Source organism: Erythrolamprus reginae, chromosome 8, assembly GCF_031021105.1.
Source record: "Erythrolamprus reginae isolate rEryReg1 chromosome 8, rEryReg1.hap1, whole genome shotgun sequence".
In the NCBI taxonomy this organism is placed as follows: domain Eukaryota; kingdom Metazoa; phylum Chordata; class Lepidosauria; order Squamata; family Dipsadidae; genus Erythrolamprus; species Erythrolamprus reginae.
Genome location: NC_091957.1, coordinates 16,275,289 through 16,293,985, shown reverse-complemented (window position 1 = coordinate 16,293,985; position 18,697 = coordinate 16,275,289). Strand labels below are relative to the sequence as shown.

The 18,697-nt window shown below is 39.6% G+C and overlaps 1 protein-coding gene across 2 annotated transcripts in view; it reads right to left on the bottom strand.

Moving 5' to 3' along the window:
• LOC139171148 (espin-like) overlaps nt 1–18,697 on the bottom strand; it is a 67,216-nt gene that overhangs the window by 37,597 nt on the left and 10,922 nt on the right. For both annotated transcript variants that reach the window (XM_070759030.1, XM_070759029.1), the window contains exons 3-5: nt 11,727–11,913; nt 7,233–7,415; nt 5,278–5,409 (exon numbers count right to left, since the gene is read on the bottom strand). In XM_070759030.1, the coding sequence (XP_070615131.1) occupies nt 5,278–5,409; nt 7,233–7,415; nt 11,727–11,913 (502 nt within the window). The remainder of the gene's footprint in view (nt 1–5,277; nt 5,410–7,232; nt 7,416–11,726; nt 11,914–18,697) is intronic.

The window sequence follows — 18,697 nt, the reverse complement described above, 5'->3', positions numbered from 1 at the left end:
GAGCTGGGGATGTCAATATTTTGCCGTACCATATATCTCTAAGGGTTGGGGTTGGACTAGATGACCTCTCCGATCCCTTCTGTTCTAAGAGTCCATGCTTGGATCTGGGCTCTTGTACTGAGCAGGGGGGTTGGAATAGATGATTCCTACTTTCCTTCCTTCCTTCTGAATATCGACCAATTTATTGTCTTCCTTCCTTCCTTCTTTCCTTCCTTCCTTCTTTCTTTCCTTCCTTCCTTCTTAATATCTACCTACTTATTATGTCTTCCTTCCTTCCTTCCTTCTTGCCTACCTACTTATTTAGTATCTCCTTTCCTTCCTTCCTTCTTTCCTACCTACTTATTTAGAATCTCCTTTCCTTCCTTCTTTCCTTCCTTACTTCCTTCTTAATATCTACCTACTTATTATGTCTTCCTTCCTTCCTTCCTTCCTTCTTGCCCACCTACTTATTTAGTATCTCCTTTCCTTCCTTCCTTCCTTCCTTCTTTCCTTCCTTACTTCCTTCTTAGAAACATAGAAACATAGAAGTCTGACGGCAGAAAAAGACCTCATGGTCCATCTAGTCTGCCCTTATACTATTTTCTGTATTTTATCTTAGGATGGATATACAGTATGTTTATCCCAGGCATGTTTAAATTCAGTTACTGTGGATTTATCTACTACGTCTGCTGGAAGTTTGTTCCAAGGATCTACTACTCTTTCAGTAAAATAATATTTTCTCATGTTGCTTTTGATCTTTCCAACTAACTTCAGATTGTGTCCCCTAGTTCTTGTGTTCACTTTCCTCTTAAAAACACTTCCCTCCTGAACCTTATTTAACCCTTTAACATATTTAAATGTTTCGATCATGTCCCAGCTTTTCCTTCTGTCCTCCAGACTATACGGATTGAGTTCATGAAGTCTTTCCTGATACGTCTTAATATTCTTAATATCTACCTACTTATGTCTCCCTTCCGTCCTTCCTTCCTTTCTTCCTTCCTTCTTTCCTCCCTCCCTCTTTCCTTCCTTCTTTCCTCCCTCCCTCCCTTATTTCCTTCCTTCCATCCTTCTTTTCTCCCTCCCTCTTTCCTCCCTTCTCTCTGTCTATCGTGTATTTTTTCCTCTCTCAGAATCATAGAATTACAGAGCTGGGAGGGACCTTAAAGGTCTTCTACTCCAGCCCCCTGTGCAGACAGGAAACCCCTACTTGACCATTTTGGACAAATGGCTGTCCGATCTCTTTCTGAAGTGATGCAGCAGCCACAATTTCTGGTCGGAAGTCAAGTTCTCTTCCGGATTTAAAGCAAGGAGAGGGGGGGAGGCTCCTCTCCTTCTCAGCTCCTTCTCAGCCCCCCAAGCTGTGCCCCCTTAGCCCAGCCACCCAGGGACCCCTCTTACGTTGCCCATCATGCCTGGTGGGGGAAAGGGAAAGGGGCTTCTCTCCTTCTGCCGCAGCCCAAATCTCCAGCAACATCCAGCGTAAAATAACAGCCTTATTTATTTACCTCCCTGGGGGCTGCGCGACATCCCAGCCGCCCTGGCAGGATTTACACCCGGTGCCCTGGGTAACCAGCAGCTGGTGAATTCCCCCTGGCATTGGGGAGCTTTGAAAAAAAGCAAATCTCGAGAAACACCTGAAAATGGGAGACGAGACCCCCCCAGCTTCCATGGGAACGGGCGAGAAAAATAGATAAATAACCCGTGCGACATTTAAAATTAAATTTAAAAAGAGAAGGGAATTTCGCTGGTTGGTTTTAGGTGAGCCGGGATGAATGCCGTGGGTTTGCAAAAAAGCAACATTTAGGGGTTGCATGGAAGGAAGCCACGGACATGGCATGTACCACAGGATAGAGATAGATAGATAGATAGATAGATAGATAGGTAGGTAGGTAGGTAGGTAGGTAGGTAGGTAGATAGATAGATAGATAGATGATAGATAGATAGATAGATGATAGATGAATAATAGATGGTAGATAGATAGATAGATAGATAGATAGATAGATAGATAGATGATAGATAGATAGATAGATAGATAGATAGATGATAGATGAATAATAGATGGTATAGATAGATAGATAGATAGATAGATAGATAGATAGATAGATAGATGATAGATGAATAATAGATGGTAGATAGATAGATGATAGGTAGGTAGGTAGGTAGGTAGGTAGGTAGATAGATAGATAGATAGATGATAGATAGATGATAGATGAATAATAGATGGTAGATAGATAGATAGATAGATAGATAGATAGATAGATAGATAGATAGATGATAGATGAATAATAGATGGTAGATAGATAGATAGATAGATAGATAGATAGATAGATAGATAGATAGATAGATAGATGATAGATGAATAATAGATGGTAGATAGATAGATGATTGATAGATAGGTAGGTAGGTAGGTAGGTAGATAGATAGATGATAGATAGATAGATAGATAGATAGATAGATAGATAGATGATAGATGAATAATAGATGGTAGATAGATAGATAGATAGATAGATAGATAGATAGATAGATAGATGATAGATGATAGATAGATAGATAGATAGATAGATAGATGATAGATGATAGATGAATAATAGATGGTAGATAGATAGATAGATAGATAGATAGATAGATGAATAATAGATGGTAGATAGATGATAGATAGATAGGTAGGTAGGTAGGTAGGTAGATAGATGATAGATAGATAGATAGATAGATAGATAGATAGATGATAGATAGATAGATAGATGATAGATGAATAATAGATGGTAGATAGATAGATAGATAGATAGATAGATAGATAGATAGATAGATAGATGATAGATGATAGATGAATAATAGATGGTAGATAGATAGATAGATAGATAGATAGATAGATAGATGAATAATAGATGGTAGATAGATGATAGATAGATAGGTAGGTAGGTAGGTAGGTAGGTAGATAGATGATAGATAGATAGATAGATAGATAGATGATAGATAGATAGATAGATGATAGATGAATAATAGATGGTAGATAGATAGATAGATAGATGATAGATAGATGATTGAAAGATTGATAGATAGATGATAGATGAATAATAGATGGTAGATAGATAGATAGATAGATAGATAGGTAGGTAGGTAGGTAGATAGATAGATGATAGATAGATAGATGAATAATAGATGGTAGATAGATAGATAGATAGATAGATAGATAGATGATAGATGAATAATAGATGGTAGATAGATAGATAGATAGATAGATAGATAGATAGATAGATAGATAGATGATAGATGAATAATAGATGGTAGATAGATAGATGATAGATAGATAGATATATGATAGCTAGATAGATAGATAAATAGATAGATAGATGAATAATAGATGTGAGAGAGAGAGAGAATGGTGGATAGATAGATGATTGATAGATGGATAAACAGACATACTGTGTATAGATGATAGGTGGATGGATGGATGAATAATATAGATAGATAGATAATTATGAAGATAGATAGATGATTGATAGATGGTAGACAGACATAGACAGATAATAGGTAGATGGATGGATAGATAAAGAGAGAGAGAGAGAGAAAGAGAGAGAGAGAGAGAGATAATAGACAGAGATAGATATATAGAGAGATAGATGATTGATAGATATAGATAGACAGACAGACACAGACAGACTAGGTGGCTGAATGGAAGGAAGCCACGGACATGGCACGTACCACAGGGTCCTCGTAAGTAACCAGGGCATCCGTGGCCTTGTTCCAGCTTCTGTGGAAGACCGGCGGTTTTTTAAAATTGTGGCGATAGTTATTTTTCTGGCATTGTTTAATGCAACCGGAAAGGGGAGAAGGAAACAGGGAAGCGAAGGGGGGAAAATAACAGGCGAAACAGAAAATAAATGGGAAGGAAAAACACAACATAACCCACAGGTTAAAACAAAATAGAAATAAAATAAGAGTGATGAGAAACATTAGGGAATGGGAAAGCAGAGCCAAGAAAGGGAAAGAAAAAACAAGAGAACGTTAAGAGGAGAAAATAAATCAACAATGGAGAGAAAAGGCATGTTTTTAAAAAGAAAAAAACCAGGGAAAAGGACCAATGAAAGTGGTGGAAAAGAGGACAAGGGAAAAACACGCATAGAAGAGAAAGAGAAGTGAAGAGGAAAAAGGAAGAGAAAGGAAGAATTGAAGGAGGAACGGAAAGGTTAAAATATTGGTGTCATAACAGAAATAGAAAACACATAAATATATATATATATATATATAAGAACAAAAAGATTAAAAAACAAGGCAACAGACCAAAAATTAAATGGAAAACAGAGAAATACAATAATACAATAATTAAATAGCATTTCTCTCTCTGTCTCTCTCTCTCTACCTATCATCTCTCGCTGTATGTATGTATGTATGTATGTATGTATGTATGTATGTATGTATGTATGTATGTATGTATCTGTCTGTCTGTCTATCCATCCATCCATCCATCTATCTATCTCTGTCCGTCTGTCCGTCCATCCCTCTCTCTCTCTCTCTGTATGTACAGTATGTATGTATGTATGTATGTATGTATGTATGTATGTATGTATGTATGTATCTATCTATCTATCTATCTATCTATCTATCTATCTATCTATCTATCTATCTATCTCTGTCCGTCCGTCTGTCCAGCCATCCATCCATCTAACTATCTATCTATCTTTGTCTGTCTGTCTGTCCGTCCATCCATTTGTCTGTCTATCTATTTATCTCTCTATATTTCTCTCTCTCACACACACACTCTCTCTCCCTCTACCTACCTATCTCTCTATCTATCTATAGCATCTCTCTCTCTCTTTCTACCTTGGACAGACAATAGATGATAGAGAGATAGAGATAGAGAGAGACATGATAGATGATTAATGTATGAGACAGACAGATGATAGGTAAATATATAGAGACATGATAGATAGATAGATAGATAGATAGATAGATAGATAGATAGATGGATGGATGGATGGATGGATGGATAGATGAAAGAGATAGACACAGAGAGAGAGGGAGAGAGAAAGACAGACAGACAGACAGCTGAATTCACTGAATGACCATGTCAAAACAAGTTTGTAAAATTAGGAGCGCCTCACCTAAAGACTGAAATGCTTAATTATTATTATTATTTTTGCACTTACAGTCGCAAGGCGATGACTAAGAGCCGTGGCTCAAATCAGCACATTGGGGGGAATGAAAGGATAAATCCAAGGCCAGGTCGGACCCTTCTAGACAACCCCTTAGGGGCCCTGACATCCACCCCAGCCCCTTTTAACGCCCCCCCCCATGCACCATGTTTTCCACCGTCCGCAGGTACTTGGCGCACTGCGAGTGGCCGTTGTAGTCGGCGAGGTCCGCAGCGGTATAGCCGTCTTGGTCGCGCAGGGTGAGGTCCACGCCGTTAACCACGAGGATCTGGCAGCACTGGTGGTGATTGGTGATGGGAGGGAGAGAGAGAAGAGGAGGTGAGTGAGCAGAGAGGGGAATCTGGCAGGGTTGAGCTAGATGACCTCGGTGGTCTCCTTTCCCTCCCACTTATTTCAGGCGTCTCTATTTGGATTGGGATTCCTCCCACCGGGCAGCGGGTTAGGCTGGATGACCTCCGGGGACCCCCTCAAGCCTTCATTTCATTTCATTTCATTTCATTTCATTATTTAATTTAATTATTTAATTTAATTATTTAATTTAATTTAATTTAATTTAATTTAATTTATTTAATTTAATTTAATTTAATTATTAAATAAAATAATAATTAAATTAAATTAAATTAAATTAAATTAAATTAAATTAAATTAAATTAAATTAAATTAAATTAAATTAAATTAAATTAAATTAAATTAAATTAAATTAAATTAAATTAAATTAAATTAAATTAAATTAAATTAAATTAAATTAAATTAAATTAAATTAAATTAAATTAAATTAAATTAAATTAAATTAAATTAAATTAAATTAAATTAAATTAAATTAAATTAAATTAAATTAAATTAAATTAAATTAAATTAAATTAAATTAAATTAAATTAAATTTGTATGCCGCCTCTCTCCGGAGACTCGGAGTGACTTCTTTTTTAAAAAAAAAATTGTTTAAAGTTTTTAAAAAGTTATTTTATTCACAAATAGCAAAACAATACAATTCAAAAAGAGCAATAAACAACGATTACAAACATATAATCAGAAGAAAGAAAATAAAGGACGGGGGGGAGGGGAAAACATGGCAAGAAAAAAGAATGAGAAACTAGAGAGAGGGAAAGAGCGACAAAAATAGAGGGGAAAAAACCAGAGAAAATTAAATTATTCGACTTCTATGCTGCCCAATCCCAAAGGACTCAGGGCAGTTTACAATAATAATATAAATAGAAATACAAATAGACAAAGAACAATAAAAAGAAGTTGAATATAATCTAAAACTATATAAAACCCCGTGTTAAAATTAAAAAAATTAAGTTGGAGGCTTCCAAGTCTTTTAATTTGGGTTTAGGATCTTTAATTTGCAAGAGGATATTTTGGCAGTGGGGTCAGACTAGATGATTCTGAAGTCCCTTCTCAACTCTTTTGTTTATTTTAATTGGGATTCCTTCACCAGGCAGGGGGTTGGATTGGATGACCTCTGTGGCCCCTCACAGTGGTGTAAATTTCAATTTTGGTAAAAAAAAAAGTTTTTATCTTTCTCCATACAAATTTTTTCAATACATTTTAAAGTAGTTTCATAGTATAATAAAAACAGTATCGAGTTAGTAAGTCAATTATAATTAATCTCCCCCCCAAAAAAATATTAGTTCCCAATTAATTGCTACCGGTCACTGGGTAGGGGGTTGGATTGGATGACCTCCAAGGCCCCTCACAACTTTCCCAGTGGTGTAAATTTCAATTTTGGTAAAAAAAAAATTTTTATTTTTCTCCCTACAAACTTTTTCAATACATAGTACTTAAAAAGTATAATAATAGTATAGTATTATAGTATAATAAAAACAGTATCAAGTTAGTAAGTCAATTATAATTAATCTCCCCCCCCCCCAAAATATTAGTCCCCAATTAATTACTACCGGTCAATGGGTAGGGGCTTGGATTGGATGACCTGCAAGGCCTCCCTTTTCCAGTGGTGTAAATTTCATCCCTTGAGCTGACCTGAACTCGGCACTTCCTTCCCTCGCTGCTGTCTCCAGTTCCCCCTTCCTTCCTTCCTCCCCCCCCCCCGAGGGAAAGGGCACCAAGAGGCGATCCCTCCACAGACCGAATCTTCCTCACCTCCAGCTCCCCGTTCTCCGCGGCATCGTGCAAGGGGGTGCCCCCCCAGTGGTCTGCTGCCATCTCCCCACCGTGCAAGAGCAGCCAACTCAGGACTTTGGCGTGGCCCCGGCTGGCCGCGAAATGCATCGGCGTGGCCCCGTCTTCGTCCCGCTCCGACAAGTTCACGTCAGTAAAACTCATCTGCGGTGTCATATAAAAAAAATAAAAAATACAAAAATTGAATGAATCGAGGTCAGAATCTCGACGGAGAAATGCAGCAGCCTCCCCCGAATCCCGAGGAGACGCTGTAGGCCGGTCCTCGACTTTACAACGGGGCCGAAAACATCCGCCACTAAGCGAGACATCGGCCGAGCAAGTTTTTGCGGGCCGGGAGGGTGAATTTGGCGCGTCCAATGGTCGGAAAAGGAATGGTTGAGGACTCTGTCAGCACTGCATACTGTATTGGTTGGGTTTCCAATAATAATAATAATTAATGATAATAATAATAATTTATTAGACTTGTATGCCGCCCCTCTCCAAAGACTTGGGGCGGCCCATGGCAGCAATAAACCAATACAATACAAATCTAATAGTTAAAACTATGACTAAAAACCTGCTATCTTAAAAGAAACAATCAATACTAACAGTCACAACCACACATAACTCTTAATGGTCAAAAAAGGGGATACATTAATTGTCCCATGCTTGGCAACGTAGATGATGATGATGATGATGATAATAATAATAATAATAATAATAATAATAATAATAATTGTTTTGTTGTGTTGTTTTGTTGTTGTTGTTGTTGTTATTATTATTATTATTATTATTATTATTATTATTATTTATTAGATTTGTATGCTGTCCCTCTCTGAGATAGGTCTTCAGGGTCTTGCAGAAGGCGAGGAGGATGGGGGCAGTTCACATCTCCAGGGGGAGTTGAAGATAAACAATACATGAAGGTAAACCAGCATTTTAAGTTAGAAGGAAATACTGTAGTGGCATTACTTTAAGAGCTAGGTAGCAATTATGAGCCAGGCTGCAATTTAGCCATATAAGGAAGACAGTTGTGTTCTGTAGTTGCATTCTGTTGTGTTGAGCTTTGTTGCATTGCGCTATTCTGCTGCCTTAGCCTGTAATGTTGGTTACTGGTTATATATGCTGGTTAGTTATTAATCTATGAGCTGTGTGCAATATACTGTGTAGAGAGTTGTTTGTAATGAAGGGCTACCAACATTTTTACTACCACACTGTGGCTTATGCATTTTCTTTCAACATCTTTCAGTGCCAATTGGGGGCTCTGGGGTGGAACTCTGTTTTCGTTACCCCACTGCGTCCCGCCCCCCCCCCCCCGGTCCGGGCAGTAGCCCACCCTTGGCTGTATGCAATATACTGTGTACAATATACTATACCAGTAGTTAGAAACATAGAAGTCTGACGGCAGAAAAAGACCTCATGGTCCATCTAGTCTGCCCTTATACTATTTCCTGTATTTTATCTTACAATGGATATATGTTTATCCCAGGCATGTTTAAATTCAGTTACTGTGGATTTATCTACCACGTCTGCTGGAAGTTTGTTCCAAGGATCTACTACTCTTTCAGTAAAATAATATTTTCTCATGTTGCTTTTGATCTTTCCCCCAACTAACTTCAGATTGTGTCCCCTTGTCCTTGTGTTCACTTTCCTATTAAAAACACTTCGCTCCTGGACCTTATTTAACCTTTTAACATATTTAAATGTTTTGATCATGTCCCCCCTTTTCCTTCTGTCCTCCAGACTATACAGATTGAGTTCATTAAGTCTTTCCTGATACGTTTTATGCTTAAGACCTTCCACCATTCTTGTAGTCCGTCTTTGGACCCGTTCAATTTTGTCAATATATTTTTGTAGGTGAGGTCTCCAGAACTGAACACAGTATTCCAAATGTGGTCTCAGCAGCGCTCTATATAAGGGGACCACAATCTCCCTCTTCCTGCTTGTTATACCTCTAGCTATGCAGCCAAGCATCCTACTTGCTTTTCCTACCGACCGACCACAATGCTCACCCATTTTGAGACTGTCAGAAATCACTATCCCTAAATCCTTCTCAGTTCTCAACCTTTCCAATGCTGTGACCACTTAATGCAGTTCCTCATGTTGTGGTGACCCCCAACCATAAGTCTAGCACCAATTCTTTCAACAGAGCTTTAAGTTGATTGGCAGGAAGATCATCACCATCATCATCATCATTATTATTATTTATTAGATTTGTATGCCACCCCTCTCCGCAGACTCAGGGCGGCTCACAGCAGTAATAAAACAATATACAGAAACAAATCTAATATTAAAAGTCTAAAATAACAAATTTAATATTAAAAGTCTAAAAACCCATTATTTAAAAAGCATACACACAAACATACCATACACTGTAAACGCCTGATTGGTCGTAAAAATATGTTCCAATGCACCAGAATAGAAACTTTAATTCCTAACACCATGGGAAATTTGCCTTTTCCCATGGTCTTAGGTGACCCATGTGAAATGCTTGCTTGACCCCCAAAGGGGTCCCGACCCCTAGGTTGAGAACCACTGTACTATACGGATGTATTTGCTGTATGAATAAGAAAATAAGCTATGTGCTAATACTAAATGGTATATTTAACAGAATGCCCTACGCTTCTAGACTTACAATCCCAGGTTTAGAAAGCTTAGAACTACGTCGCCTTCAACACGACCTAAGCACAGCCCATAAAACCATCTGCTACAACGTCCTTCCTGTCTACGACTACTTCAGCTTCAACCACAACAACACATGAGCACACACACAACAGATACAAACTCAAAGTAAACTGCTCTAAACTCGACTGCAGGGAATACCACTTTAGTAACTGAGTAGTTGATGCCTGGAACTCATTATCTGACTCTGTAGTATAATCACCAAATGCCCAAAACTTTACCCTTAGATTATCCACTGTTGACCTCTCCCAATTCCTAAGAGGTCAGTAAGGGGCATGCATAAGTGCACCCAGAGTGCCTTCCATCCCCTCTCCTAATGCTTCTCTCTTACTAGTATCGTGTACACAAATATTATATCTTTGTATACCACCAATACATACGTGTAAAAAAAAAATGAATATGTGAAGAATATACTATACTTTTGTAAAGGTATTTGCTGTAGAATAAGAGAATATATATAATTGCTATGTGCTACTTGGTCCAGTACCTACTACGTGTTAGCATTGTATTATATGCTGTATCAATAAGAGAATAAGCTGTCTGCTAATTTATTTATTAAATTATTTATTTATTAAATTTGTATGCCGCCCCTCTCCGCAGACTCGGGGCGGCTCACAACAGCAACAGAAAACAATATATAATACAAATTCAATAATTAGAAAGCTAAAAACCCATAATTTAAAAAACGTGCACACAACATACCATATATAAACAGTATAGGCCTGGGGAAGATATTTCAGTTCCCCCATGCCTGACGGCAGAGGTGGGTTTTAAAGAGTTTGCGGAAGGCAAGGAAGGTGGAGGCAGTTCTAATCTCAGGGGGGAGCTGGTTCCAGAGGGTCGGGGCCGCCACAGAGAAGGCTCTTCCCCTGGGACTTGCCAAACGACATTGTTTAGTTGACGGGACCCGGAGAAGGCCAACTCTGTGGGACCTAATCGGTGAATTATGTCTGCTGTGTGCGAATGAGATAATACAGTGATTCCCCGGGTATTGCGATCCCGATCATTGCGAAACGGCTATATGGCGATTTTTCAACCCGGAAGTAAAAACACCATCTGCGCATGCGCGCCAACTGAGTCCCGAAGCCAAACGTCAAAGGCGAACTTCCGCGTTTGGCTTCAGGACTCAGTTGGGAAGCCACGCGGCTGTTTTAAAACGTCGCCGCTGGCATGGGGGGCTTCCTAGCAGCCCCCGGACCCCCAACCCGGGTTTGGGGGGCTGCTAGGAAGCCCCCCATGCCGGCGGCGACATTTTAAAACAGCCACGCGGCTTCCCAAGGCGGCGGGGAAACCCCAATCTTCGGCTCCTCGCTGCTGCGGCGGAAGTAAAAACACCATCTGCGCATGCGCAGATGGTGTTTTTACTTCCGCAGCGCTACTTCGCGAAAAACCGATCATTGCGAGGGGTCCTGGAACGGAACCCTCGCAATAATCGGGGGACCACTGTATATGTAATACTATAGTAAGAAGATAATATATGTAATACTATATGTACCTGTTTTGTTTGAAGAAGATGGACTGTATTATAATTACTGTGTAAGATTATGGACATATTGTATATCTTGTAAATAATACCTTTACTCTATGTTGGCTTGTATTATTTTCTGAACAAACCACCACTGCCACATGGACTCTGGTTACAAATACAGTATGTCCATCATTGGCTGTTAGTGTGGAATACTGACACTCCCTCCATCGGGGTCTGTGTGTGTTTGTGATTGACAGCAAGGAAAGCTTTCACACACACACATACACACACACACGTGTTGTGTTGCCCCCTCCCCCGGTGCTCACCAGCCAGACAATGACCGTGTTGTGGCCCATCTGAGCTGCAGCATGGAGGGGCGTCATCCCATCGTTGGCGCGTAAGTGAGGATCCGCCCCGCAATCCTTGACCAAGTACTGGATAATCTCCAAGTGACCTTCTTGGCAGGCTAAGTAGAGGGGGGTGGCACCGTTCTTGGTTTGGGCGTTGACCGAACTGGAAAGAGAAAAAAAAGAAAGAGAAAAAAAAATCAGATTTTTTTCCCTCCCAAAATCAAACCATCGTGGCGGGTTGGACTAGATGACCTCCAGGGGTCCCTTCCAACTCTTAATCTGTTGAATCTCTTTTTAATAAGATCCTTTTTTGTTGGGGTTATTTTTTGGATGGGGGGTAAATTTTTTATTTATTTTTCTCCATACATTTTTCAATATGTTTTAAAGTATAATAAAAACAGTATCGAGTTAGTAAGTTGGTTATAATTAATCTCCCCCCCCCAAAAAAAATATACAAACTTTTTCAATACATTTTAAAGTAGTTTCAGGGTATAATAAAACAGTATTGAGTTAGTAAATTGGTTATAATTAATCTCTCCCCCCCAAAAAAAAATATACAAAATTTTTCAATACATTTCATACAAACTTTTTCAATACATTTTAAAGTAGTTTCATGGTATAATAAAAACAGTATCGAGTTAGTAAATTGGTTATAATTAATCTCTGCCCAAAACATTATACAAACTTTTTCAATACATTTTAAAGTAGTTTCATGATATAATAAAAACAGTATTGAGTTAGTAAGTTGGTTATGATTAATCTCCTCTCACCCAAAGAAATTAGCTCCCAATTAATTACTACCGGTCACTGGGTGGGGGGTTGGATTGGATGATCTCCAAGGTCCCTCACAACTTTTCCAGTTGTATAAATTTCAATTGGTCTCTCCCCCCACCATCCCCTCAGCTGACCCGAACTTGGCACTTCCTTCCCTCGCTGCCGCCTCCAGTTCCCCCTTCCTTCCTTCCTTCCTTCCTTCCTTCCTTCCTTCCTTCCTTCCTTCCTTCCTCGAGGGAAAGGGCACCAACAGGCGATCCCTCCACAGACCGAATCTCCTCACCTCCTCACCCTTACAAAAAAAAAAAAGACTTTATTAACTAAGAAAAGCAAAGCAAAAAAGAAACAAAGAAAAAAACCCAAACTCTATTATTCTAACAATATTATAATGATATTGTTATATTCTAACCAAACTTATCTTCCTTGAGCAGAGAATTACCCTGCTTTGATCTCGCGGGAAAGTTTAATTTTTTTTTTAAACCCGGAAAAAAATTCGGATTCGGATGCCCTCTGCCGATTTTAATTCTCTCGGAAACACCCCATTCAAAACCCCTGTTTAATATTTCAAACAGAAAAACTCAGCTGGGCTTTTTAAATAATTGATTGGCATCCCTTGGAGACGTCGGGTTCTTTGCAACCTTATTCCATCCGCCATCAAGAAGCGACTGGACAGCCGCTTGGCTTTTGACGTTACAGATAATCCCCAACTTTCGACCACAGTTTAACTGAACATTTCAGTCACTAAGCAAGATGGTTCAGTGAACTCCACTCCATTTTACTGACCTTTTCTTCTCCCAGTTGTTACCGTATTTTTCAGAGTATAAGACACACTGCAATATACGATGCACCTTCGTTTTCAGGGAGGAAAATAGGGGAAAGAATCTGCTTAGCAGCTCTTCATCCTTGGTCTGGTCAGCTTCAGCACATTATTTTATCCCCTGGTTAAGGGCTTTAAAAAAAATTTCATTCTAAGAAAAAGAGCTTGCAAGCCGGTAAGAGCTGGGAACATCATTAGCACCTGGAAAGAAACAGTCTGAGCAAGTAGAGCAATGGAAAAAAAACCTGCAAAGACTTAGTCAATGAAGCAGTGGAAGTGATGTGCCGGTGCCTGGAGGCTGTTGGGGTCTGGATGGGTGTCAACAGACTCAAACTCAACCTGGATAAGACGGAGTGGCTGTGGGTTTTGCCTCCCAAGGACAATTCCATCTGTCCTTCCATTACCCTGGGGGGGGGGGTAAGTATTGACCCCCTCAGAGAGGGTCCGCAACTTGGGCGTCCTCCTCGACCCACAGCTCACATTAGAGAAACATCTTTCAGCTGTGTGGGGGGGGGGGCGTGGCGTTTGCCCAGGTTCGCCTGGGTCCCGCCAGATGAATTGCGCCCCTATCTGGATCGGGAGTCACTGCTTACAGTCACTCATGCCCTCATCACCTCGAGGCTCGACTACTGTAATGCTCGCTACATGGGGCTACCTTTGAAGAATGTTCAGAAACTTCAGATCGTGCAGAATGCAGCTGCGAGAGCAATCATGGGCTTCTCCAAATATGCTCATGTTACTCCAACACTCCGCAGTCTGCACTGGTTGCCGATCAGTTTCCGGTCACAATTCAAAGTGTTGGTTATGACCTATAAAGCCCTTCATGGCATCGGGCCAGAATATCTCCGGGACCGGCTTCTGCCGCACGAATCCCAGCGACCGGTTAGGTCCCACAGAGTTGGCTTTCTCCAGGTCCCGTCGACTAACAATGTCATCTGGCGGGACTCAGGGGAAAAGCCTTCTCTGTGGTGGCTCCGACCCTCTGGAACCAGCTCCCCCCAGAGATTAGGATTGCCCCCACCCTCCTTGCCTTTCAGAAACTCCTTAAAACCCACCTCTGCCATCAGGCATGGGGGAATTGAAACATCTCCCCCTTGCCCATGTTGTTTCTGTGTATGATTCGACTGTTTGCTTGTTTTTTATATATTGGGGTTTCTTTTGGATTTTTTAACTTAAAACTGTAATTTAGATTGCTAAATATTAGATTTGTTACTATGTATTGTTTACCATTGTTGTGAGCCGCCCTGAGTCTACGGAGAGGGGCAGCATATAAATACAATAAATGTAATCTAATCTAATCTTAGGGCTTGGAAAACATTCTTCTTTGCAGAGAGTAACAATGAAAGAGCATGCAAGCGGGTAAGAGCTGGGAACATCATTAGCACCTGGTTAGGGCTGGAAAGAAACTTACTCAGAGCAAGTTAGAGTAAGGAAACAAACCCTGCAAAAACTTAGGGCTTGGAAAACATTCTTCCCAGAAAGAGCCTGAAAGGTAAGAAGAGCTGGGAAGATTGTTAGCAGGTAGTTAGGGCTGAAATAAAAAAGCTACATTCAGAGTAGTATAAGATGCATTCTCCCCTAACTACTGTTTTATGTATGGTTTGATTGGGTTGTGTGATCATTTTAAGGGTTTTTAAATTGTGGTTTTAGATATTGGATTTGTACTTTGTTATTAGTGTTGTGAGCCGCCCCCAGGTTCTCGGAGAGGGGCAGCATACAAATCTAAATAATAATAATAATATTAATAATAATAATAATATTAATAATAATAATAATGATGATATTATTATTATTATTATTATTATTATTATATCAATACAACACAGCAAACGAGATCACTCTGTTGGATTTCATATTTCATCACCAGTTGGGCACTTCCAAAGGACCTAGAACTGTGTGATGAAAAATTATGTTTGCCGATCCCAGTAAAGCGGCCTTTTGCAATTGACAGATGGAGATTTTGTCAATTCCGATGGTTTTCAAATGTCCACTGAGATCCTTTGGCACTGCGCCCAGCGTGGGACCACTTTCACTGGCTTATGCCAGAGTCGTTGCAGCTTTTTTTTTAAAAAAAAATTATTATTATTATTATTATTATTATTATTATTATTATTATTATTATCCTAATTATCAGCCTCTTTAGGGAGGAAAAAGGTGCATCCTATACTCCGAAAAAGATGGCAATTCCAGCCATCACTAAGTTAGCAGTGTGGAGTGTGTGTGTATGTGTGACGCGACCCTCTTTTGCGACCTCCCGAACTAGCAAATTCACATAACGACTGGGTTATGACCTGAACGACTGCAAGCGATTCCATTAATAACATCCGCCAGGAAGGTCATAAAGTGGGACAAAAATCCACTTCGAAGATGTCTCGCTTGGCCGCACGATGTTTTGGTGGCGACAACCGTCGTAACTTGAGGACTATCAGGCAAAGGCAAATCTCCGCTCGCATAAGCAGAGGAGTGGGCGTTCCAGGTTTTTTTGGGGGGGGAGAAGAGACCCTCCCTAGGAAGCTGCAAAGGCAGCGATAAGGGTTATCTGCGCCCCCCCCATCACTTGGCGAGGCGGGCTTTGTCGTAAATCAGAGCACCCCCCCTTCCAGGCAGCTGCTGTTGTGCAGATTAGCTCCAGAAAAGAACACAGCGATGATAAAAAAGCAGGCAGGGACAAAGGAACACCTGGTGGTCTCTCTTCCCCCGCCCTTCCCCACTCCGGTTGGTCCTGCCTGGGTAGATTTGGTGAGTTTGAGCCAAAAAAACCCACAATATTATTTTTAGATTATTTTTTACGATACATTGAGTTTGTTTGTAGTCATTTATCACTAGGTGCACAATAATGTGAGACCCCATTTGGAATAATACTGTGTCCAGTTCTGGAGACCTCACCTACAAAAAGAGATGGGTCAAATTGAAGGGGTCCAAAGACGGGCTACAAAAATGGTGGAAGGTCTGAAGCATAAAACTGATCAGGAAAGACTTCATGAACTCAATCTGTCTAGTCTGGAGGACAGAAGAGAAAGTGGGGACACAATGGAAACATTTAAATATGTTAAAGGGATAAATAAGGTTCAGGAGGGAAGTGTTTTTAATAGGAAAGTGAACACAAGAAGAAGGGGGCACAGTCTGAGGTTAGTTGGGGGAAAGATTAGAAGTAACATGAGAAAATATTATTTGACTGAAAGAGTAGTAGAGGCTTGGAACAAACCTCCAGCAGACGTGGTTGGTAAATCCACAGGAACTGAATTTAAACATGCCTGGGATAAATCCATCCTAACATAAAATACAGGAAATGGTATAAGGGCAGACTGGGTGGATCAGGAGGTCTTTTTCTGCCATCAATCTTCTATGTTTCTATCTTTCTAATACAGTATATGTATAGATATACTGTATATAGATATGGATTAGTATAGTTTACATTTTCCCTCGTATTTCTTTATGTCTAGGTTGTGTACATTTTAGTTAATCTCCATAGATTTATGATGTTACCATCCGAACCTTCCATATGTACTCCTAGTTTGTCAACTATGTGTTTTTTTTCTAAATAGAAATTTTATTTTTCTCCAACATACAATAAAAAACAATACATAGGTACAAACACTAAAACCATGCTTAGAGTAAACTTTGTCACCTATGTTGTTGACCGCTAATTTGCGACTTTTCAGATTTAAATCAAATTATTTCAAGCCGTTTTGGTTGGATTCATTCGTGGTGACATTTGGAGAGCCATCTGTCGATATGTTTGCAATTCCTCTTATATGCAAATTGATATCCTGATATACTAATTGATCTTTTTGGAATATTTGTAAAAAATATATTTTTAAATCTGAGACCACCAGGCCGACTGAAAGGCAGAAAATGCAGTCGAGGGTGTTAAGAGGCGCCTCGGAGGTCATCTAGTCTAACCCCAAAACCCAAGGCAGTTTAGGAAGATTCTCTCGAAGAGTGTCCGGTCCAGTCCACCAAAAGGCTGGACGTAAGAGAACCAAATAAAAGTTTTATGGTGCAGTGAGTCCCTGACTTATGACTGTTGTTGAGCGCAACATTTCTGCCGCTAAAGGAGGCGGCTATATGGTGAGATGATAGATGATAGATGAAGATATAGATAGGTATTTAGGTAGGTAGGTATATAGATGGATGGATGGATGGATAGATAGATAGATAGATAGAGGATAGGTAGACAGACAGACAGACAGACAGACAGACAGACAGACAGATGATAGATGATGGAGATAGATAGATAGGTAGGTAGGTAGGTAGGTAGATGGATAGACAGACAGACAGATAGATGATAGATGATGGAGATAGATAGATAGGTAGGTAGGTAGGTAGGTAGATGGATAGACAGACAGACAGACAGACAGACAGACAGATAGATATATGATATATGATAGATGATGGAGATAGATAGATAGATAGATAGATAGATAGATAGATAGATAGATAGATAGACAGATAGATTAGAGAGAGAGAGACATGATAGATAGTTAGATATAAAGAGATGAAGATATAGATAGGTAGGTAGGTAGGTAGATAGATAGATAGATTAGAGAGAGAGAGAGAGAGAGAGATGATGGATAGTTAGATATAAAGAGATGAAGATATAGATAAGTATTTAGGTAGGTAGGTAGGTAGGTAGGTAGGTAGGTGGATGGATGGATGGATGGGTGAATTACCAATAAAATTCTAAACAGACAATTTAAAACCAGAGTAGGATAACATACAATAGTTATAGCATAAAATACAATCCTATGTCCTATTCACACAATGCATAAATTAATAGACTAAACCAAGGAGTGAAGGGGAATCGGAGGCGTTCTGTGTTAGCTAAACCCTCCTTTGTCTAAACTACCCTCCCTGTTTCTGGGCAGTTCGGGAGGGATCTGGTTGCAATAACCGGTAACCGAGTCCGGGATCGTACTGTCGCTCGGGGATGGAGGTTGTGGGGGACTCGCTGAAAGATCGTTCTTGCACTGGCGGTGAATAATTCATGTTGTTCCTTAACTTAGAGAGGCCAAAACTTTGGCAGAATGGAGGCTGGTTGGTTTATGGCCACCAAAAGGAAAATCAGAGAAATTCAAATTAGGAAGAATCAGCTATATCTATCTATCTATCTATCTATCTATCTATCTATCTATCTATCTATCTATCTATCTATCTATCTATCTATCTATCTATCTATCTATCTATCTATCTTATCTATCTATCTATCTATCTATCTATCATCTATCTATCTATCTATCTATCTATCTATCTATCTATCTATCTATCATCTATCTACCATCTATCTATCATCTATCTATCTATCTATCTATCTATCTATCTTATCTATCTATCTATCTATCTATCATCTATCTAT